Source organism: Alosa sapidissima, chromosome 21, assembly GCF_018492685.1.
Source record: "Alosa sapidissima isolate fAloSap1 chromosome 21, fAloSap1.pri, whole genome shotgun sequence".
In the NCBI taxonomy this organism is placed as follows: Eukaryota; Metazoa; Chordata; class Actinopteri; order Clupeiformes; family Clupeidae; genus Alosa; species Alosa sapidissima.
In genome coordinates this window covers 3,528,505-3,552,827 of record NC_055977.1, presented here as the reverse complement: position 1 = coordinate 3,552,827, position 24,323 = coordinate 3,528,505, and the positions used below count along the sequence as shown (strand labels likewise).

At 44.6% G+C, this 24,323-nt stretch overlaps 3 protein-coding genes and 1 non-coding gene across 5 annotated transcripts; 2 read left to right on the top strand and 2 right to left on the bottom strand.

Annotated features, from left to right (window-relative positions):
• Positions 1 to 1,213: 1,213 nt before the first annotated feature.
• On the bottom strand, positions 1,214 to 8,568 carry ilf2 (interleukin enhancer binding factor 2). Its single transcript, XM_042075946.1, has 15 exons — positions 8,429 to 8,568; positions 7,881 to 7,940; positions 7,657 to 7,699; positions 7,166 to 7,270; positions 6,681 to 6,758; positions 6,224 to 6,326; positions 6,074 to 6,139; positions 5,746 to 5,862; positions 5,228 to 5,306; positions 4,398 to 4,485; positions 4,225 to 4,286; positions 3,879 to 3,993; positions 2,574 to 2,664; positions 2,210 to 2,387; positions 1,214 to 1,515 (listed from the first exon to the last, which is right to left on the bottom strand). The coding sequence occupies exons 1-14, from the start codon at positions 8,431 to 8,433 to the stop codon at positions 2,236 to 2,238; spliced, it is 1,164 nt and encodes a 387-aa protein (XP_041931880.1). The 5' UTR covers positions 8,434 to 8,568; the 3' UTR covers positions 1,214 to 1,515; positions 2,210 to 2,235.
• Positions 8,569 to 9,730: 1,162 nt separating this feature from the next.
• Positions 9,731 to 9,802, top strand: trnam-cau. The gene has a single exon. It is a non-coding gene; the product is annotated as a tRNA-Met (tRNA).
• A 364-nt stretch (positions 9,803 to 10,166) lies between these two features.
• On the bottom strand, positions 10,167 to 20,277 carry chtopa (chromatin target of PRMT1a). Of its 2 annotated transcripts, none has more exons than XM_042075947.1 (6): positions 19,936 to 20,277; positions 19,348 to 19,439; positions 17,076 to 17,241; positions 15,092 to 15,338; positions 12,117 to 12,260; positions 10,167 to 11,680 (listed from the first exon to the last, which is right to left on the bottom strand). In XM_042075947.1, exons 2-6 carry the CDS (start codon positions 19,410 to 19,412, stop codon positions 11,466 to 11,468), a joined length of 837 nt encoding a protein of 278 aa, XP_041931881.1. In that variant the 5' UTR covers positions 19,413 to 19,439; positions 19,936 to 20,277; the 3' UTR covers positions 10,167 to 11,465. The 2 variants fall into 2 exon arrangements, with proteins under 2 accessions (XP_041931881.1, XP_041931882.1); XM_042075948.1 differs by having other exon boundaries at positions 17,091 to 17,241.
• On the top strand, positions 19,769 to 24,064 carry snapin (SNAP associated protein). The gene is made up of 5 exons (XM_042075949.1): positions 19,769 to 19,910; positions 20,266 to 20,445; positions 21,624 to 21,670; positions 21,780 to 21,898; positions 23,113 to 24,064. Exons 2-5 carry the CDS (start codon positions 20,330 to 20,332, stop codon positions 23,218 to 23,220), a joined length of 390 nt encoding a protein of 129 aa, XP_041931883.1. The 5' UTR covers positions 19,769 to 19,910; positions 20,266 to 20,329; the 3' UTR covers positions 23,221 to 24,064.
• Positions 24,065 to 24,323: the final 259 nt, after the last annotated feature.

The window sequence follows — 24,323 nt, the reverse complement described above, 5'->3', positions numbered from 1 at the left end:
AGGGGTGTTTCAAACGTGAAGAGAAGTTAATATATGGAGACTTTTTTTCTTTAAATGCTGCTACTTAGCCTTTTCTAGGACGTTCAGGGGTGAAGAAATCGATTTGGAGTGGAGACGCGATCGATCTCTCCACTTGGCACTTGCATGCAAAGAAGAATTAACAATAAAAAAAAAGAAGTTAAATCAGCTTTTCCGCTGAAGACCAAAAGAGATCTTCCACTGCAGTCCTGGACACAGATGACATTTTTTCCTTATACAGGGTGGACACAGTGTGAGTGTCTAAGGAGGCAGCAGGTGTGAGCGTTGCCGATCCATCGCTAGGTCAGCTTTTACCAGGGCTAGGACGTTGCTATGTGGAGTCCATCCTACTGTTAGCAGTTTTGCCCACTGTTAGAGGCTATTTCTATCCCAGAAATCTGTGATGTAGCAAAAACAATCTATCCCATTTTTGTTGTATTATTGTTTTTTTTTTTCCTCTATCCTTTCTTTTCATGGACAGCACCATATTTACAGAGATAAACACAAAAAGTACACGCTATAGCACCACCCCTTTTCTCAATCTCTTTTCATGTGTATATGTATAATCGTGGGGAGATTTATTTTCTGCAGTGCCAAGGTACAGGGAAAACAGACACCCCCCCCTCCCATCCCACCAATTTAGTACTTTGATCATCCCAAGTCACATAGCAATAGGGTAGCCACGGGACAGCAGGTCTCCTTTCTGGACTCTTCAAACCAGGAGGGTGGCCGAGTAGGCTCAGCCCGCGTGAGTCACTGGGAGATTTCTGAGCACAGTGTTGGCACACCTTCTCTGTGTTTTTTTTGGTCCCTCTTCTCTTCTCTGGCCAGGGGCCTGTACTGATGTGTGTGTGCTAGTGCAAAGCAACAGAGAAGGCTCACTGTGATGTGGAATATCTAAGAACACAGAATGTAACACTGTCAACGTTGTAAACATTTTCTAATTATTACAAAGCTATTTTAGCGAGTTTAAAACATGTGTCTCCATGTCTTTCTTGTTGCCATGGTTATTTTACACCTGATGGACGAACCCTATCAGGCTTTGACGGATGTCAGGATGTGACGCAAAAGAACTGTGCAAGTCTAGTGACACCCTGTGGTCAGACAGTGAAAAAACTGAATCCTTAAACCATTCGGTAGTGACCGTTCATAGGTACATACTGAATACAAGACTTTAAAAAAAATGACATTACGAATACTTATACTTAAAAAATGGTTTAATGTATCTGAACGTAAAAACCAGTTGATACTTGTACACATCACAAGGGAAACGACAGCGGCCACTTCGAGGAAAAACTGATTCAGTAGGTAAAAGACTGGGCAGTCCAAGGACCAATCATAATCATCCATTTGTCTGGGGCCCTTGGGTCCAACTCGGTGGGGGCCATTAAAAAGTCCAAAAACACATAGCACTTCTAAAAAAAATAAAAACTTCTTTAAAAAAAAAAAAAAAAAAAAAAAAAAAAAAAGGAAATCGATGGTCAAATAATAGATCACCTGGAATGAAAACAGAAATGGAGGTTTCGATCAGATATATTTTATAGTCATATTTCTTCTATATATATTTTATAGTGATATTTCTTCATAGCTTTGACAACTGACCTAGTTCAGAGCAGCTGTCAAATACAGTAACAATATGCAATTAACATTTAGAAATTCCGCAGACTCTTCTCCATAGCAACAGAGGAGAAAAACAGCCAGGATAAGCAGAGGGGTCATGAGAGTGAACTTCATGATTGAGTAACATCAGTATGTTTTCAAATCGTCAAAAGAGTCAAACTCATCCAACTAAAGTGGTCAAACTGAGGTGTATTCAAATCTTTTGAACATGAAGTGAATATACACTGAGACCTACTTCCTCAAACTGTTTGCCAGTGATCGCAAACGTTCGCATAAAACTCAAGACAAAGTGAAAACTGTGTAAATGTTTGCTTCCTGTGCTGTTCAAAAGACGCTTGTTTAAATGGCCGATTCACCCAGATGAAATACTCCTGATTCTCTTACAGGGACACTCGTGCAGGTGAGGTGAAGCCCCAAGATTATTCATATTATTAAATTATTCCAAAAATGATCATATCATATTCAATTATTCATTCAAGTTTTCTTTATCAAGGTAGGAAATATAATTAAAATTGGCCTTGACCTGTATGAATAATTATGGGTTAGTATGAGGCCTGATTCTAACTCTTACACATATAGGGGCTGGGGGGGGGGGGGTCACTCCTGAGTCTCCATGCTCTCGTCCTCTCCATCCCCTCCCTCCTCCAGAGCCTCGTCCTCCTCCTCCTTCCGCTCTGGGGGCTTCTCGTAGGCCTTCTCCGACGGGGTGACGATGACGCCATCCCAGGTGGACATCTCTGAGGCCAGGTCTATAAGGGCCCAGAAGAGAGGAGAGATGACGCGGATCATATTAAACGTTTTTAGAAAAATAATAAATATTTTACAGGAGAGATGACGCAGGTCATATTAAATGTTTTTAGAAAAATAATAAATATTTTATATACACACACACACACACACACACACACAGTATATTATATCAATATGCTACTCACAGCTGGCATCACCCTCCAGTCCCAGGATCTTTCGGTATCCTCCATGAGACAACACTCTCACCAACGTCTGGGCTGTGAAACACACCATGTCCTACACACACACACACACACACACACACACACGGAGAGGAGGGGGGGGGGGGGTTAGAGAGAGGAGTTTTTTTTTAACACCAACACTCTTTTCATCACCTCACTCACTTCATCTAATGAAACAGCGGCGGTGTTAAACACACACTCTACAGCCCCGTCATCACACTCTCATTAGCTACGCCTTCGCAATCATCAGTCCTCCTTATTAACTTCGCCGCCCCCATCTCGGCTGCAGAGTTAGGGTCAATTACGTCTCATCGCTGTTCAATCACACATCAGCTCTGATTTGCTAGTCAGGATTTTCCAATTAATTAAGTCGGTAACTCCGTGTCCTCCATCGCGTTCTCCGTCGGTGGCAGGGAGGTGGCGCTGACCCCTACGTGCAGCGAGCCTGTTCGCCCCAACGGGGTGAGTGGACCCCCCCATTAGACACGGCAATTATGAGGCGGCACAGCAATCAGCTCAACAGCCGCGTATCAAACCACTACAGCAAAGGAACCTTCAGCCGCTTAATAACCCACTACAGCATCTCACAGCAGAGGAACCTTCAACCCACTACAGCATCTCACAGCAGAGGAACCTTCAGCCGCTTAATAACCCACTACTGCATCTCACAGCAGAGGAACCTTCAGCCGCTTAATAACCCACTACAGCATCTCACAGCAGAGGAACCTTCAGCACCGTATCAACCCACTACTGCATCTCACGCGTGGAGTCCGGCCCGGGTCATTTCCCCACCCCATCTCTCTCTGCTACTCGCTTCCGGTCACTCTCTCTACTGTCCTGTCTGATTAAAAGCATAAAAAGCCCCCCTGTTATGAGGCAGAACAGGATCAGCGTCTGACAGCAGTTCTGAACCGCAGAGCAGAATCAGCGTCTGACAGCAGTTCTGTTCTGAACCGTAGAGCAGAATCAGCGTCTGACAGCAGTTCTGAACCGCAGAGCAGGATCAGTACTACAGCAGCAGAGAGCTGTTATAGATTTCTAGTCTTTTATCAGGAGGTGTACCACTGCCATATCTTAGCGGTTTAGTGATGAACCTGGTCATCTTAAAATAGCCCCTGCTCTACTCCTGGTGACATCAATGGACCGAGTCCTCTCTTCCTATATTGCCCTGTTTGTTTGTTTGTTTGTGTGGATGGAGCTCTGCATCCTGTCTGCAAGAGGTCCACCACCCCTCACTCAGAGCTGTGAGGTCAGGAGGTCAGGGGTTACCTGCTGCTCCAGGGTCATGACTGTGTGCACGCGGAAGTTGCCGCTCTCGCAGGGGTCTGTGATGCCCACGGAACCTGGCAGGAAGAGCCCCGCAGCCAGCATCTGGAGACAGCGCCTACACACACACACACACACACACACACACACACACACACACACACACACACACACACACACACACACACACACACACACGCACACACACGCAAACAACAATTTGTCAATGGGTTATGCAAAGACAACGTTAACATACACACACACACACACATTAATAAGAGGCCAAGTCACGCTTGTAAAGGACATCTAAATGTTTCATGTTTAATGTTGTGTGTTGAACTGTGCTTACCTGTAGGCCGCGTTGAGGGCCAGAGGCTGACGAGAGGGGTTATTCATGACCGCAGAGTGACCCTGCAGAGGGTGGGGGGGGGTGGGGGGGGGGTAGAACAGGTCAGTGGGCTGAAATGAAATCAACAGCAAGCGAGCCAGCAGGGACGACAGAACTAGAGGCTCTCATCTCACCAGCAGGTCCAGGATCCACGGAGTCAGGGGCTCAAAGCCTGGGAAGCGCACCCGCAGGTCCTTCAGCAAGCGGATCAGCACCTTCACACTTCTCACACACACACACACACACACACACACACACGAGGGTTAGGTTATCATAACCCAGAATGTGTTGCCCACATATAAACTAATGTTAGCATGCTAACCAACTAGCTTCAGACTACTTTCTATCTCAAGATGTGCCATCTTGAATACAATGCATACAATGAATACTTGAATACAATGAAAGGTCAATGCCGTCAATTGGTGCGTTCAAGACAACTGGAATCCCACAGAACCTTACCCATAGCTTCTTTAAAAAGCTGAACACAGAGGTTATTAAATAAAGAACTGAACACAGGTTGATTTCAAAACTGAATTTATACTTTATCTTGTCTGAAAATGTCTTTTTAAAAATGTATGAATGAATAGGTTTTACAAAACCTATGGAAAGTAATTCAGAAGCAAGTGTGCCCATTTTAAGCAGGCTCCTAAGTATGCCTCTCACACCATATCCCATGTCCCAGGAGGCCCAGGTGTTTTCACTGTGTCTAATCGTTTCTGAATCTGTGTCAGGGTCCATTACACCATTCATTACACTAGACCTGTTTGCCCTCTGTTACCTCACTTCCTGTTAGTGTTTTATAGCTATTTACTCACAATTTTATCACAATATGTTGTTTCTGGCGTAGTTATCATTTTTCTCTTTCTGAGAATCTAGTTCCTTCATCGTGTATCTACACTGTGCTTTAGAAGGGTTTCCCACCTGCAGGTTGCTCTGTAGATAAAGAGGATGATGGGTAACTCACGTGGACTGTGAGGCGTTCTCCTCAAACCAGCGGGCATGACGAATAGCAGCCAGGGCACTCTGGAGGACCTTGATGTCCACTGAGAAAGAAAGAAAGAAAGAAAGATTTTAAAATAAAGAGATTGATCCAAGTTTCTTTTCAGAAAACAGACAATAATAGTGTAGCATGTTAACTTCATTTGTACAAATAATTCCTATTAAACCTGACTGGTGAGAACATTTAATGACATTTAAACCAGACTGGTGAGAAGGTCCGCTCGTCGTGTACACCGATTCAGTGGTGGTGCTGGAGCACCAAAAGCCAATGTGTGCTCCTTTTAACGATAATTAACAATATATTTCGCATTTCTTATCCAAACATTATAAAACTTGGCACTGCACTCACCCGTGCCTGTAGCAAGACGGTCAAGTTTGAAATCAGTCGGACGAACAGTTCGAGAGATATGCAAATAACAGACAAACATGCATGCACGCGCGCCAGACGTTGCGGTCATTAATACATAGAAGTGTTCTACGTACGGTGAAGCTCGGGGTCTAGTTTACGCAGGTTGGGCGGCACCGTGGTAATGAGGATCTTCACTGTGGCATCAGCTGAGCTGATCTCAAAGCCCGTCTCATTGGTCAGCATGGAGAGAACTAAACACACACACACACAGTTAATTTATTTCGGAGTTCAGGAATATATGGACAACTTGTAAATAAAGTCTAAATCAGCACAAGAGTCTGTTCAGAAAAGCATCTTATTAATGTGGCCTAACAAAGAAAGAGAAAAAGAGAGAGACAGTGGTGTGGTGTAGAGAGAGAGAGAGAGAGAGAGAGAGAGAGAGAGAGAGAGAGAGAGAATCACCTTCAGCTGGGTCCTGTGTGCGTAGTGTCTCCACCACTTTGTTGCCCAAAGCAGCTACTGCTTCCACTAAAACACACACACAGTGTAATGAATACCATCTCTTCCAAACCCATCAGTTAGTTAGCGTATTTTAGTGTATGGTTCCCTCACATGTAGGCAAGATCTTCAAGATGACCACCAGGTCCGCCACGTTATGCCCTGTTGTCATGGTACCCTTCTTGTAGGATCCCACCTGGCGCACCTCTTCAATTTGCTACATGAATAGAAAAAGTGAAAACTTAATGACTTAGCCCCTCTATTATACTAGAGAAATGTAGGGCCCCAATTCAAATGTCAAGCAAAGTGCAAAGTCATTAAGTGGGCAAAAGTGAGAGCACTAAGCTAACCCATCAATGTCTGTGCTTATGATCTCGCTCATGGTGTTAAAGTAGCAAATAGATTTTGCTTAGTTATCAAATTAACTCCTCATTATCAATGACTCATTAACAATTAACTAATTAGTTAGACTTTTCACTTAGCCCGGTGTTCAAATTAAGGCCCTTCATCTTAAACACGTCTAATGTATAAAAACTTTCTGTTAGTCACAGAGCTTGTTCCACAGACTCACCACTTCAAAGGTTCCCGGGGCAACAATGAGGTTGTCGATGACATTGTTGATCTTGGTAACTAGGGACAAGATGGAGGACTGTGCCGAGAGAGAGAGAGAGAGAGAGAGAGAGAGAGAGAGAGAGAGAGAGAGAGAGAGAGAGAGAGAGAGAGAGAGAGAGAGAGAGAGAGAGAGAGAGAGAGAGAGAGAGAGAGAGAGAGAGAGAAAGAAAGAAAGAAAGAAAGAAAGAAAGAAAGAGAGAGAGAGAGAGAGTGAAAGTGTACAAGTGTACAAATCAGAACCAAGGCAAGAGCTGGACCACACTGACTGTAATGGCTATGGATTCTTTCTCTCTCTCTCACTCTCTCACACACACACACACACACACACACACACACACACACACTGATTGTAGCAGCTATGGGTTCAGACAGCCAGCCATACAAGACCTTCTGTGGACCTGGCCACCTATGTGGTTTTATGGGAGGCGGAGCCATCATGCTCACCTGTTCAGCAGGTGTGGGGCTGAGGTCCTGGTTCCTCTTGAGGAGGCACTCGCTGAAGGCCGTCTCGTCTGGTGCGGGCTTCACCCTCGGAAAGGCCATCTCACACTGCACATGACACACACAAACGATACGCGCACACACACACAATTAATGACCTCTACCTGGGCTGAGCATGCATCACTTCTTGTCTCATCAGTTGGTTAGGCCTTTCTTTGCACTCACAGATTTACACTTCAACAATGTTAGACGTCTACTCTTTTAACACACACACACACTACATTTCTACACACGCTCATCTACCAGGTGTATGAAATACATGCAGGATGGTTTTAATGGAGACTGAAGTGAATTACATAAAAAGGCTACTAACAGCTGGCTATTGATTTCTCCCCTGCTATGGAGTGACCTCGTACAAAAGGCGAACTGAACTGTACACAGTCGGCCCATATAACGCTGCTGATCCAATGCCGTCACACAGATCGAGGACTTACCACATAGAAATCAAATGGGATGTGAGGGACAAAGGGACGATACCTGAAAGAGGAAATCACGTTGTGTCAGGTGAGAATACGAGACGGGAACAACCCCTATATCTGTTGAATAGTATTTCTACAAGCATCAAATGTTTCGTGTGTGTAATTATATTGTGGCTTACATAATGACACATATGCCCACCAACGTTAATGTCCGTGTAAATAAAAGGGTCACCACTTACCCCTGAACGAGACCTCCCCGAGACCCGAACCGGCCACCCCGGCCTCTTCCCCTATCGCCTCTGTTGGATTGTTGAGAAATATACAGATCAGTCTATCGTGCAATTTGGCCTCACAATCGTATAATGAAAATACGTTACACATGCACGTCTGCACTAACGCAAACACGTCTTGAATCATAGATAGCCACCTGAGTGGAGAATTAAACAAGCATATCTAGCAAGAGAGCGATCACCTAGAGAGAATGTAGCCATTCAGCACAGCAGACATACAAATGAATCATTATTTATGATGAGTTAAAGCACTTAGTAACAAAATGATTATTTCTAAATAGTGCCGGTTCACCGTGCACGGCCGTAACGTTATCAAACATTATCAAGCGAAACCTGTGATGAATCCACATAGGTTTGAGATCCTGTTCAGCAACAAAATTACGTTAACTATGCTAGCTGGCTAGCTACATAACTACCACAGCAGCACACTAGCTGTTATCTCAGTCCTAACAAAAGAATCCTCTGTCATTTAGGGACACAAATACACTAATAAATACCTCATTGCGTACGACGTTTTGACTGCCTGTAAAAATAAACTGCAAAGAATCAACCAGCTTCCTCAGCCGGTCACCTAATTCATTCAAGCAGACGGCACGAACGAACAAGCAAGCTTTTTAGCCGTGTGTAACCAGCAACAATAAGACTATTTTCGTCGTATTTTTTTTTTCCAAAATAAAAGTCAAACCGTTTACAACAGAGCCATACAGCTATGCTTTACAAGGTTGACAATCGTCCAAAATTGTACAAAAAGGTGCTTAAATGTCTACATGAGACACCAAGTAAATTCAACATTGATCATCATCCTTAATGGACAACATTTTGATGAAACGTTATTGGTGAGGCCTCCTCGGGGGCTCTTGGCGTGAAATGCAACTGCCTGAATTGTAAAATCCATCAGGTTAAATTGGTACATATTTATAAGAAACTAATAACAAATAGATAGATAGATAGATAGATAGATACTTTATTGATTCCCAGGGGGAAATTCAAGGTCTCAGTAGCATGCAGCATCACAAAACTAAATCAAATATCCACATAGTGTGCTTAAGGATGATAAGAAAATATCAAAATGCTATTCAGTATGATTTTGCTAAGATTGCCAGTGTTGATTGACAGCAGAGACTGGCATAGATAGATAGATAGATAGATACTTTATTGATCCCTAGGGGAAATTCAAGGTCACAGTAGCATACAGACAACATACACACACACATTCACTAACAGCAGAAAAAGTAATTAAAAGTATATAATATAAAAAACACAACTAAGCAATAAGGACTGCAGAAGATAAAGAATATACTAAATATACTAAAATACAAATTATACTAAATAAAACTTAATCTAAATCAATATGTTGTGTAAAAGGTTAAACATTTTATTAAACCAGATTTTTAAACTGTAGGCCAGGCCTACTTTACTTTTTACCCGATATTCATATCTATGGGTTTTACTTTGAAGCCTTTGGTAGACATTTTCCGCTGTTGTCTTATTGTCGTTGGGTCCACAGACCGATGGTTCTTCGTCAATGCACTGTAGAAGTGCGACGTGGGCACCTCTACTGCCTCCTATCGTGCTGGTGTCTGAAGGAAATGCGATTACAGTGTCACTTTTGAAGAGATGGAATAATGGTTGTTTTTAAACACTTTTTGACTATTACAGATATATATAGATTTACGACCCATTTTGGAATTACAACATTTTACACATCTATCTCATAAACACAATAGAGGCAGCCGTGGCACGATTTTAGATTTGCACTTTTCTTCAAAACGTCTCGTGGAAGCATAATGGCCCGTGGAAGCAGAGTGGCGCAGCGGAAGCGTGCTGGGCCCATAACCCAGAGGTCGATGGATCGAAACCATCCTCTGCTATCCTTTTCATGATGGTCTAATTCAATCAATGGATATCAAAGTGGTTACCGTTCAGCTACAGTTCAGCATGATGCGAATTTCTGGGTACCCAGATTAACAGTAAACTGGTGGATTACTATCATATATTTATTTATTTATGTATTTATTAAAACGATTATCAGACTTCATTAACAATCTCAAAATGTTTTAGTGCACAGTATTACAATCTTTAATATTTGATTTTTAAACAATACATATCCCAAACTGAGTCTGACATGTCAGGTTTCTCTGGCAGGAGGTCTGTTTTACAGCAATAGTGTCCATCATTTTAGTGTACCAATTTTGGGCTCCAACTTATTCTGGAAAAAAAAATATGTCATCCATGTTTAATAATTCCTTCAAATTTAATGACAGCTTTGAAAGCAACAAGACAAGGTTTAACAACACAAATATTCCCATCAGTGTCCCGGTATTTCACACAGAGGAATAGGGGCCTTGTTCTGGCAGTGTCATTATCTGTAGGCATTTATAAGCATCTTTGTGGATCTCCCATCAAACATATTTGTATGACTGTTGTAGCCTTCATTGGTAAGTAAAATAAAATCTTAAAATAATACCACTGTTCAACTGTTCGTCATTTGATCAGTGCTTGTTTGCAGGGCACCACAAATGACACCCTCCACGTCACGTAATGTAAACATGTAAACAGGAACAGAGAGCCTGGCAAGATGTAATTTTCAGGTATCAAACTGCTAACCTGGGTACCCAACATAAAACATTTGACTTCGAATCATTTGTATTGTAAAAACCTACTGGACGTACTGCTGGGCTATTTATGAGAAAACAAATATACACATAATCCTTCACATGGCAGGTCACTGATTGTTTTACTTCTGTTAAATTGTTTTGTTATTGCTTAGTGATAGTGAAACGATTTCATACTTTAAGCAAAGCAAAACCCTGATCGATATCTCAGCATTCTGCAGACTCATAATAATATAATGAAGCATAACAATTTCATCTAATTGCCAAGCACCTGGAGTCCTACCAAATACTCAACACTTTATTAAAAAAAAAAAAAAAAAAACAGAAATAAAAAAACAAATCTGCTTTGAGTGGATCAGCAGAACAAGGGGAGCACATTGCCCTCTTAGTTACAGTTAAAGATTACAGGTCATAGGTCATAGGTCATACAGGTCATATAACAAACAGAAACACAGCAACCAATCCAGTCCTCCCTATGGTCCGATAAAACATTCAAAAGAAATGTGTACACACAAATGTATATTTGTTTCCCACTTGTGTATAACAGCCTAGCCTGCGGATATAGAGGAATCCGATGTGTTTAGAATCTTGTCATTAGTGTGCTGTGCTGTGCTGTGCAGTGCAGTGCGTGGATCTGACCAGTCCCTGGGAGATGGGCATCAACATATCAGCATGGCCGAGTCCCCTGGGTGTGGTGTGAGTCCGTATGCGTGTTTGACCTTATGACACTTTCAGAGATATATTCATTTTCATATTCATATTCATATCATATGTGTGTGTGTGTGTGTGTGATATAAAAAATCATCTTCATGTAAAAGTCTTTAAGTGTTTTCTGCAGGTCTACGCTGCTTTGCTTCCGTTGTGGATATGGACGAGCCTCGCTGCCCAGGAGAGAGGGGGGGGGGGGGGGCAGAGACGGTCACTCCATGCTGTCAGGGTCAGCCTGGGCCATGTACGCGTCGAGCTCGGCGTCCAGGTGCCCTTTGGTCTTGGACATGTAGGCGTCCAGCTGGTTGTCCAGCTGCTCCCGCGTCACCTGGGTACTGCGTCCACCCCCGACGGCTCCTCGACCCCGGCCGCGCCCACGGCCACCACGGCCGGCAAATCCCCCGCGACCGCGCATGCCGCCGCGTCCTGCACGAGAACGAGAAGAGACGTCACTCACAACACACCTCACTTACTTCTACACACACACAATTTCTATTACACTTGTATTCTCTATTGATGTGGTGCCACTGGCCAGGTGGTTTTACACATTTTTTATTTATGTTTTAATTTTTATTCGGTAGGTGTGTCAATGTTGTCTATTGTCTTTGATCAATATTATCTACTGCCTTTGGTCAATGTTGTCTATTATCTTTGATCAATATTGTGTCAATGTTGTCTATTGTTTTTTGGTCTGCTGTGTACTGGCTTCTTGGCCAGGGCTCTCTTGTACAATAGATGCAAATCTCAATTGATGTTATTTCTTCCTGGTTAAATAAAAGGACAGAAAACAGAACGTAAATCTCTCACAGTACTGACTGAGTGTAACAGTTTGCAGGTGTACATTACTACTACCACTACCCACCTCTGCCTCGGACTCCAGCCCCTCCTCTTCCTGCTCCTCGGCCAATCATCATGGCCCCTCTGCCAGGTCCGCCTCCTCGCTGACGCATGCCCCTCCTCAGGCCTGCTCGCCCAGCGCCCCCACGGCCTCGCATCTGGCCCATGCCTATAGAGACACACACACACACACGCGCACACACACACACACACCACACACACACACACACACACACACACACGTTAAAACACACCTTACTCAGGCAATCAATAAGTCAAGTTAAAAGGCCAGGAAATGCAAGCAATTTATTTTTTTTAAAAAAACACCTGTGTGATCATTCCACACTGTGGTCAATGCAACACAGCGCTTCTTGGAACGTTCACGAATCACACACACACGCACGCACTCTCTCTCAAGGTCATCACACAGCCAGGGCTCAAAAATGAACACCAGCAAGTAGATGTTTATATCGGCGGCTGAATTACAGCAGGTACTGCGCCACTTTGGCATGCTAATCAACTGTGAGAAACAGGCTACTTCCGTCTGTCATGTTAAACTGGCTTGAAACAGGCTACTTCCGTCTGTCACATTAAACTGGCTTAAAACAGGCTACTTGGGTCTGTCACGTTAACCTGGCGTGAAACAGGCTACTTCCGTCTGTCACGTTAAATTGGCTTGAAATCTCCCTTAGCCGTTACATGCGTCTGCTGAGAAAACAAATAGTTCCCCACACAAATAGCACTTCGAAGTTTCAGATGCTGCACAGAAACGAAGGCTATTACTTGCTTACTTTCACTTTCAGTGAAGTTCCATTTCGATAGCGAACGGACTAGCCTACTCACGGAAGTCATCAGGCCTATAGGCTACAAAATGATTGGACCTCCAGTCCTATAAGAGCCCAGCACACACATTACACACTAGTAAGCATGGACACTCAAAAGATTGTACACTCTCCACTTTAGCCCATCACATTAGTGTGGTGAGGTTATTTCTCTATAAGTCAAAGTCAGCTTTATCGTCAACTTCTTCACATATACTAGACATGCAGAAGAATTGAAATTGCGCTTCTCACTATCCTGTGGTGAAGAAGAAAACAATGCACCAGATAAGACAAAAAGTGCTTTATTTCTCCACCGTGGTTGTAGAAGTCAGGATGTCATTTGACACACGTTTGATCTAAAATTGTGCTCATCAAACTCCAACTGACTCGAAGTGCGTATAATGAGGGGAGACTACAGTGGACAGACGAGTTCCGCACAGGGACAAAGGGCAGCACAATACGGTCTGGTTTAGAACCAGCTGCTCAGAACACCTTGGGGCCTAAAGCTGGCCCTTCAAGTCCTCAGCTGCTTGTGTGAAGACCCGAGCTTGTCACTCATTGTTCGCTTTCATCACAATGACAAACAGAGGGGTCATTCCAAGTCAATTCAACCAGGTCAGGACCCATGCACTTAGGTCTCAAAATTCTGAAAAAAGGAATCTTCTGAAGGCCTAAACAGAGCCCAGCCAAAAACTCCAATAACATTTTGATAAACTCTGAGGGACAGCTAAGACCATGCAGGATCATCCAGACCAAACGTGACGATTTTGCTACATACCATTCCTATTTATGTACCACCATGCAACATGTGAGCCTCCTACATGGTTTAGTTCTTGTGCTATGGGCTTGTGAACTCTGACAAAAAAAAATGGCTGTATCATGGAAAGTATTACTCTCACATAAAAGTAATTTTACAGTGCGTCTCCTGGGTAACATAGGTACACCTGGTAATTTTTTGAGTGCGTGGGCCCTGGTTGAATTGACGTGGAATGACCCAGAGGGGAGATTCCAAACTCTTCTGTCCCCATAACTACACAGCAACACTTCACAGCGATGACATGGCCATGCACTAATAGGCCTCATCTATATAAATAATTAGTGCACTGATAATGCACTAATAGGCCTCGTCTATATGAATAATTAGTGCACTAATAATGCACTAATAGGGCTCTTCTATATGAATAATTAGTGCACTAATAATGCACTAATAGGCCTCTATTAGAAGTAATAAAAGCTATGTTGAAGTAACATAGCCATGCACTAATAGGCCTCTTCTATATGAATAATGTTGAATAAACATAGCCATGCACTAATAGGCCTTGTCTATATGAATAATGCACTAATAGGACTCGTCTATATGAATAATGTTGAATAAACATGGCCATGCACTAATAGGCCTCATCTATACTATGGATAATGTTGAATAGACAGGTGATCTAAGTCTACCACTGCACTGACTAATGTGTTTATTATGTGTGTGATGAAATTATAAGATGACCAGAGGCGTTTTCTCTGGTTGACAGACAGTTCCACCTGGAGCGGTGTTAGAGGGGTGATCTGAGGTGCTGACAGGCCCAGCAGGAGACACACACCAGCACCACCACACCTCATAACACACTTATGGATGAGGGTTAGGATTAGGTGCCTTAAAGGGAAACTTGGCAGGATTTACCCCTCTGCTGGAGAAATTGTGCATTATGCTATTTCAAACTGTGGGAAAAGGTAACGATAAAGCACATGGATTTGTTTACAAGCTAGCGAACGGTTAGCATAAGTTTGGCAAAACTATGTGGATGTTACAAGGTAAGAAACACGATTTAAAACTAGTTTCTTGTTTCTCACTTCTCTTTCCGGGACGGTAGTCTCAATGTTGCAAGGTTGGTTTTTCACCTGGGGACGCTAGGCGCAGCGGGGAAAGTCACCATTTTCACCGGAACAGGTCATTTAACCATCCAAATGATTTCTAAACGGGTTTATTACGTTGAAATAGTTGCCAAGTCCCCCTTTAAAGTCAACGGTGGCAGCGCTGCCTGGAAGACAACGTTGGGGGCTTAAAACACCATCGAGCGTCTATATCCCGAGTCCCGAGGGAGAGAGAAAGAGCACGCAGACGAGAGAGATAGAAAAAGAGAGGGCGAAAACAAGCGCCCCTGCTGTCGGTGTCCGAGTGCGGACTGACCTCTGAAGACGAGGGCTCCCCTCATGCCCACTCCTCGGCCGCCGCGTCCCCTCAGTCCTCCTCCGCGCGCCGCTCCTCTCAGCCCGCCTACGACGAAGCCTCGACCCCCGGCGAAGCCTCGACCCCCGGCGAAACCTCGGCCCCCGGCGAAGCCTCGACCCCCGCCGACCCCACGCATCATCAGGGCCCCCACCGGCCGGCCCAGACGCGCCTGGATGTTGCTCTTACCCAGGCGCTGCTTCAGGCTCTGAGGGATGGGAGGGAGAACACACACACACACAGTAAGTAAAGGTGGGGAGAGACACAAGTCATATCCAGTTTGTCTGCATGCCAGCACTGGTGTGGTGTGGTGTGGTGTGGTGTGGTGTGGGGTGGGGTGGTGTGGTGTGGTGTGTGCGATCAGGGGATGAAAAGGGGTTTTAAAACGCAGCTGGAGACAAGTCCAACGGCTTCCTGGGTAATCTGTTTGTTCTCCTGTGTTGTGTGCTGGATGATTGAGTGTCCCATCAGCATCAGATCATAACACACAGACATCAACATCAGCAACAACAGAATGCCGTGCTGACCCACTATTGGGAAAATATGAATATGCTCCTCAGTAACCAGAGAGCTTAAATACCTGCTCGTTTCTCAGCCCTACACAGGTAGATAAGACAGCTACTCCAATTCCAAAAACCCCTTTCATGTTATATTAAAGGAGTAACGTCGGAATGTTGGGAAATGAACGAAAGAATATCTGGGGTCATTGAATTCAACATAGGATTTTAGAACCTGCACACTGTTTCCCATACATTGACTTATTTGTGGCGGCCCACCACAATATCAACACTGACCACCACACAATGATTTTCCATGTTGTACTATTTAAATTGGATGGAATTTTTTCATTGTAGAGCTATGTGCACCTTTGCACAGCCTCTCCTTGTCTCTCAACAAACCTACATGCTTAAATCAGCATCATAACCACGCTGCGCTATTTTGTTAAAAACTGTTGCATTAAAGTTAATTCTGCAAACCTACCACCACAAATAGAATTCAATTCTGTGGGAAACACTGCTTCAATTGTTGCGGAACGGAATCTTATGTTAGAATGTTCAAAAACAGAACACTGAGCTTAGTAACAGGGTTGGGCAGGCCAGGCATGCATCTGAAATGCAGGCGCTGCAGTGAGTGCCAGAGGACCTGGTTTCAGCATCTCCAGGACTGCTGAGTTCTTCAAACCCCACCCCGCCAATCAAACTCTGATAGTTCAGGTTGGTCATAGCGCAATGGTATCGGCACACAGTCAAATTTCATACCAGGCACTGAACCCCACGAGTCATGTCTACAACATGTGACCGCTGATATGAGGGCTAAAGGTGCTCTGACACACACACACACACACACACACACACACACACACAGGGTTTATCAGTCTGGTCAATGAGCGCACTATTCAATCATCTTACACCGTGTCCAAACCGCATGCATTGTGAGCGTTAGCGAAAAAATCAGTTTGATTACATGTGTATTATTTGTCAATCATCTTAGTCTTCTCTTGCTTAACTAAACCTGCGTCTAGCTACAGCACGGCCGGTTAGCTCTCTCATCTGTTTTACGAGGATTTCAAAACGTGATCTACATGCTGTGGACGTTATCTTCGCCTAGTTTGTGATATAGACTAAAAGTCAACCAAACAAGTCTTGCTAGATAAGTGACATGACCAAGTAACTATCTTGTTACACTAGCTTACAATATCTACCTCACCATCTTACATCTTAACTTTTAAACAGTGACCCTGGGCGGATTCAACAAACATCACAACAGCATAGCTAACACAGGACGCTAACCTTGTTAGCAATATTTAAAACAGTTAAATAAGTGAGTTAATTGGGTAACTTGGAGCAAACGAATTTCAATTTTTGAAGCGACAAACGAGTGCTGTGTCTCACCCGACCCGTACCCTGCAGCGGCGGCGGCAGTAGCGATTGTGGGCTTGTCTCACCTGAAGACGACCCACCTGCTTGTGGTGGAGGGCGGCCTGTACGGAGGGCCGGTTCTCCATCTGCTGGGCCAGGCGTCGGTTCCGCGCGCTGGCCATGTGCTGCTGCTGCAGGCTGGCGCGGATGCTCACGGCGCTCGGCGGCTTGGTCTTCAGCATGTTTGTGAAGCTTGGAGGTGGGGAAGGGTGGGGACAGGAGAAGAGCAGGAGAGAGAGAGAGAGAGAGAGAGAGAGAGAGAGAGAGAGAGAGAGAGAGAGAGAGAGAGAGAGAGGTGGAGGAGAGAGAGAGAGAAAAAGAGGGGGATAGATGAAGGAAAGGAGAGAGGGAGGAGGGGGGGGGGCAGTGGAGGGAGGGTTCCATATCAAATCATTTCACACACACACACACACACCATGGACGTAGTCATGGGCAGCCCATGGCGTAGTCAGGCAATGCCCACTTTGTTTTTTGTGTTCTGTTTTGTCTGTTTTGTCTGTTTAATCTCTCTCTCTCTCTGTGTGTGAGGTCTAGACACCCCGGCTAAACCAGCATATAAAGAGAGCTGTGAATGGGACAGACAAACGAGAAAAGAGCAGGAGAGACCCTGTGAAGAGACGACGGAGAAACACAGAGGAGGCGAGAAAAGAGCAGGAGACTAAGGAGAAACACAGAGGAGACGAGAAAAGAGCAGGAGAGAAAAGAGCAGGAGACGAAGGAGAGACACAGAGGAGACGAGAAAAGAGCAGGAGACGAAGGAGAGACACAGAGCTGGAGAGAAAAGAGCAGGAGACGAAGGAGAGACACAGAGCTGGAGAGAAAAGAGCAGGAGACGAAGGAGAGACACAGAGGAGACGAGAAAAGAGCAGGAGAGAAAAGAGCAGGAGACGAAGGAGAGACACAGAGGAGACGAGAAAAGAGCAGGAGACGAAGGAGAGACACAGAGGAGACGAGAAAAGAGCAGGAGAGAAAAGAGCAGGAGACAAAAGAGCAGGAGACAAAAGAGCAGGAGAGAAAAGAGCAGGAGAGAAAAGAGCAGGAGACAAAAGAGCAGGAGAGAAAAGAGCAGGAGAGAAAAGAGCAGGAGAGAAAAGAGAGACACAGAGGAGATGGGAAAAGAGCAGGAGAGACCCTGTGCAGAGACAAAGGAGAGACACAGAGGAGGAGAGAAAAGAGCAGGAGACGAAGGAGAGACACAGAGGAGACGAGATGGAGAAAGATGGAGAGCTAAGAGCAGACGAGGACATTGTTTGACAGTTGACAGAAGAGAGCAAGAGAGAAAGGGGGAAAGTGAGAGAGTGTGGATAAGAAGGAAAAGCGGCTGAAAAGAACACTTCAGAGTTCCACAGTTCAGAGAAAAACAAAACAGATGAAAGAAGAAAGAAAGACTAAGGGAAAGTGAAAAGTGCAGGTAGAGAGAGAGAGAGAGAGAGAGAGAGAGAGGGATGAGAGTGTGACTGCCACTTACAGGTCTCCACCTCGCCGTGGAGGGCTACAGGGGTTGGAGACCCAGGACTGGAGGGGTGTCTGGCCACCCAGCCTCTTACAGCCCAGACCGCGCCGGACCGCACTCCTCGCCCCCCCAGTCCAGTGAGGGGGACACCGCAGCGGGGTCATCAGGAGCCCGAGGGGACGGATGGCGAGAGAGGACGCCGGAGATGGCCACGTCCAGGCTAGGACTGGGTGCCTTTGTTTGGGGTGCGAGACATGAAGTCGAGGAGGGGAGAAAAGAGAGCAGAGATGAAGAAAGGATAGGGGGGGGAAAAGAGAGAGATAGAGAGAGACAGAGACAGAAAAGAGTGTGTGAGAGAGAGAGTTTGCTTGAGGGCAAGGAAAAGCTGGAGGAGGACCACACTGGGCATCCTCCCTCCACGGTGTCTCATGTTTGCAACTTTCCATTCCCAAGGTCGAGGAAGCCCACTGAGTGTAGGGGGCACCACCTTACCTCATTACACCAGATCACCTTGACCCTCTCATCACACTTATGTGTGTGCACCGCTAAACAGAGCTCGCTCACTCCTCGGGAGAAGTGCAGCTCATCTAGAGCCATTTCAAAGCCATACAGCTTTACCAATCAGCCTTTACCAATAAGCATTATTTCTACATGACCGGACCACCCATTGCCATGGGTCTTCTCGTCTAAGCAGCGCACAGGATGTGGGCACTCTAGCGTCCATGACGGGTCTGGTATGGCCCTTCTGTGACTTCCAAAGTACGCCATCTTGCCGCGGCTCTCTACGTATCTCTAGGTCTGTTCTCTCCCATCAATAAAAGCTGTCGGGGTGCGTGGCGCCTCACCGCTCGTTCAGGGACACCTTGGTGGTGCTTTTCAGCACGACTTTTTGAGATGAAGGAGCACTCATTTTAGCTTCGATCTTGCTGGGAGATTTCTGTGAAAGAGACAGTAACAGTTAACGTTAATGATGACTTAACCTTAACAGCTTGAACAGAACAATGAAGACAGAAGTAGTCCACATTACATTTGACAGATGTCTGTCACTGACAAATATCTTATACCTTATCTAATACCTTAGCAAATCAATATATGCTATGTACGTAGCGTCGACTGAAGTATGACACGCCCAGACATGTCATTCTTCCAGAAACATTAACGTTAGCTAGCTAGAAACGAAACTTAGTCAGATTCGCCAACAACCAAAGGAAACACAATTTAGCTACGACAGACAGCTAATTTTATCATATATGACATTTCTATGCAATATGGATCATAACATTACGTAATCTTCTTAACCATGTAACATGCTAGCTGCCAAGTTGTCTTGGATACCAAGACTCATAACCTAAACCATCACAGATGTATAGCATCCAATTCTAATCAACCAGAATATAGCTCCAGCCAAGTGAGTAAAACAGTAAAATACTTACGTGAAGAATTTTCTAGGCGAAACCGCTGAGACGTGATCTGTTTGAGACAGAAGTGCCAAAGAGTGTGCTCGCCAGTCAGTTTATCTGAGCTAACGTTTATGTAACGTTAGCGATCCACTTATCACGAGGTACCTGAACGACATCGACTAAAGAATGCGCTGCCAGCAAACAGAAGCAACGCCACGAATATTGTTCTTTCGTTTGGTGTTATTTTACAAGTTGTAAGAATAACACAGGCGAAATCTAGAGAGTTACGCTGGTCAGCTACTGCTCTCCTCCCATTCAAAACAAAATGGTGCTAATCCCTTGTGTGTGTGTATGACCCGACAGAGGAAAATGGAGTGGTTCACGTTGACGCCAGACGTCGCGAGAATCACATGCACCACAAGGAAACATGGCGGCAGTAGCTGTGGTGGAAACCCCTTCGGGCAAAGATGTCTTAGCCGAAGGTCTGTTTGACCTCTTGCAACCTGCAGTCCAGCAGCTCGATTTACATGTGCACTCAGTAAGGTATGTGCAATGTTGCTGGGATCAAGGTAGTAAAGGATTATGTTCTCAAGATGCTATTGTCATTTTCCAACACAGTACGCTAACTTGCTAGCATTCTAGCTGTCATATGACAGATCTCGTGATTATGCGAAACCTGGGCGAAATGTCAATAACAAATGTTTAACGTTACTCATGCGTCTACCTCTAGAGTGGAAGGGTGAAATTATGTGAATATATTGTATTCTACGTTATGTACTGTATTGTGCAAAGGTCTTAGGTCGCCAGTAGATTTGTTGGTTTAACAATGTGATGGTAACGTAACGTCTCTTTCTGTTTAGGAGAACACCACCAGAGTACACAAAAGGGTTTAACGTTACTTGATTTGTTGCTCAGTGTTATGATAACCAATCTTGCAAAGGGGGACACTGTTGATGGAGCCTTTTGTTTCTGGTTCTCATTTATTGGTGAAGTGGGAAGGAGATGATAATGCTTTGAAAGATTGAAGACCTCATCGAGTAGTTACAGGGGCAAAAGCTCATTGCTCGGCTTCACTGGGAAGGCTAACTCAGACTATGAGAGGCCACACAAGATGTACAGTAGGCCACAGGGTCTGTTTCAAGACAAGCCACAGTGAAGTCAGCAGCTGATCTCAAGATCCCCTTCACAGCCTGAGGCTAACAGAGACTATGAGGGGCCACAGAAGATGTGCAATACATCTCAGGTTGGCTCTCCACATTGCATTCTGCCAAGATGCTCATTACACCACAGAATCAGCTTCTGGGTGAGCCACAGTCAGTGAGGGAAGTTGGCATCTCATCACAGCTGGATCTGCCAGCAGCCTATGGTGGGCTGGGCTGGGCAGGGCAGAGCAGGCCTGACTGTGGTCTGGGTGGGGAACTACGACTCCATCAACAGCTTCCCCACGTGTTGAGATTGGTCATTATAACACTGCTAAAACAAGAAAAACCCAGTGGTGACCTAAGACTGAAATGGGATTGGAACCAGAGCAAAAACTACATTTTTGTTATGTTTTTAATTCTGAATACTATATTATCTTATTATTAGATTATAGTAATTTAATAAGAGCAGTAAACATACACATACTGTTCCAGCAAAATATGTAATGTGGATGTAAGACTTTTGCACAGCACTACCAAAACGTTTAGATAACCTATGTGTTATTGTCTTTCTGTCACTAGGGAGAGCCAAGTGGGGCTTCGGGAACATATTGACAATTTGGCTACAGGTAAGTTGGGTTTAGGTTGCTGCAAACTTTCATGTATGTGCATTTTTTAACCAATAATTATTAGAATCACTCAGTGTGTACACTTCTGAGACACTCTCTCTCTACTTAGAATTGTGTAGAATCAATGAACACCAGAAGGTGGCGCTAGACCTAGACCCATATGTCAAGAAACTGCTGAATGCGCGACGTAGAGTGGTACTGGTCAACAACATTCTTCAGAATGCGCAGGTTTGTGAAATTATTCCTGAGACTTTTTTAACAGTGCACTAAACATTCCTAAAATTGCCTCTGGATATTCAAAGTATCTATCAATCAAGCTGCAAGTTTTATAGGTTCAAGGTCATGAACCGGCTGATGATGAGGCTATCAATCAAGCTGTCTGTCTGTCTATCTATCTATCTATCTATCTATCTATCTATCTATCTAAATGTCTATCTACATGTCTGTCTGTCAGTCTATCAGAGTACATACCAGAGTGGATACCATTTTGCTGTCTAATGCTCAATGTTTTCCTCAAATAAAATGTTTGAGTGTTCAGTTGCAATTTAGCGGTTTCAGTGGACATGGCCACACTGGCATCACCCTGTCTGCTTCTTGGGTCATTGCAGACAGCACTCTAGCAGAGAGGCTTAAAGCGGAGTAATCAAGGATCTTTGACTCTAGCATCTAACCCAACACAGGGGCAGCCGTGGCCTACTGGTTAGTGCTTCGGACTTGTAACCGGAGGGTCGCCGGGTCGAACCCCGACCAGTAGGCACGGCTGAAGTGCCCTTGAGCAAGGCACCTAACCCCTCACTGCTCCCCGAGCGCCGCTGTTGTTGCAGGCAGCTCACTGCGCCGGGATTAGTGTGTGCTTCACCTCACTGTGTGCTGAGTGTGTTTCACTAATTCACGGATTGGGATAAATGCAGAGACCAAATTTCCCCTCACAGGATCAAAAGAGTATACACGGGTTTCCCGTTTACCAACAAAATTAGATGCGCGCGCAGCGTGGGGCAGAAGGTGGCTTGGTGGCCGTCCACAACGTTATAAACTTAACCTAAATAGTTGGCTGCTGTAAGCTACAATCGGATTTTATTGTATACCCCTGTTGTCTCAATGATAATAACATCTCATTTCAGACTATTTCAAAGTTTGCCGTTCATTTGCATTATTAATATAACATCGTATTTTGTCATTTTTGGCGAAGACATACATTCCGTTAGGGATATTGAACATATTTAATATTCTCTAACCATCGTGATTTCGAATTGGTGCAGTTTTCAGCACAAAAACTCATTTTATTCTTTTGCTCTTTTGCATTGCTCTATTCTGTTCTATGGTGCTTTCTGCCTCTTGGATGCGCATGCATGTTTTCGTAACGTTGCATAGAAATCCGTGTATATAAACTTAAACTTAAACACCTCATTCACTGTTTGAACCATCTCCACCTCTCTTCACAGGAGCGTTTGCGGCGGCTCAACCACAACGTTGCCAAGGAAACGGCACGCAGGAAGACCATGCTTGAGACGTCGGGTGCATTCACACCTCGTTCTCCCAGCAAGCCTTGATGCGGTTCGTCTTCTCACCTCCAGAGACTGAGATTGCACCCTAATACCCTTTCTTGAGTTTGTAAGCCCCCAGCAGCAGGCTCCCGTGGAGCACGGTGTGACATAAATCAGCCACAAGAGGGCGGCAGACACAAAGAATTCTGACCATGGGCTGTGTCACTGTTAAAAAAACTCACCCATGTGCTTGCTGGTTGCCCGGGTAGCGCATGTGTGGCTGTGACATGGTGATCTATTTTGAAACAGTGACATAGCTGTTTTAAAATGTATTTCCATGACCTTAGAATTAGCAATGTTAAACTTCATCATTTGGGATATTGTATTTTGCCACAAGAGGGAGTTGTGAACAACTAAATGTTGTAGAAATGGGTATTTGTGTTTTTTTGGCAGCTTGATTAATAATGCTGATTAACTTTAATTTAATTCAGGATCTGTGACCCATGTGTGTGGAACAGTCTTACATTAAACACTGTCTCAGTTTGTAGAGATTCTTTAACAATGACATTTTTGTATGTTGCAGTCTGCTGAAACAGTGCGAAGACTCACACAGTTGTTGTGTGTGTTTCTGGGCAGTGTTTGTTCTCTGTTGTTTGGTTTGCTTTCCAAGCTGCCGTCTTGCTCTCCAGCTCCACATTGATGACTTATTAGTCAGCCTCGGCGTTTGTTTCCTCTTTGTCGTCATGCTCTCAAACACGCCTATCTCCAACCCCAACTGCAGCGCAGATCTTGTTGTTGAAGGTGTTCAAGTATACGTGTCAGTCAGGTTGGAAAGGATCAATGGAGGATAAATGAGCAGTGATACAAATATTGCACAATAAAAGTATTTCATGACCTTGAACCTATAAAACTTGCAGCATGTGTATATTATTTCATAATCTCAATGATTTAGCAATACAGGTTATGGCTGGATGGTGTTGTTGGGGTACGGTGCATTGTGTACGCAGTACTCTGCCCTGTGTGCATGTTTTATTTAGTGACCCAGTGTAGATGAGCAGAGAGTTGAGACCAGAGGAAGCAGACATTGAATTTAACAAGTGGCCATGGGATGGTTGCAGTCTGAGCGCTATACTGCAAAAGGAGCTAACTGGCTTATCCAAGTAAGTGCA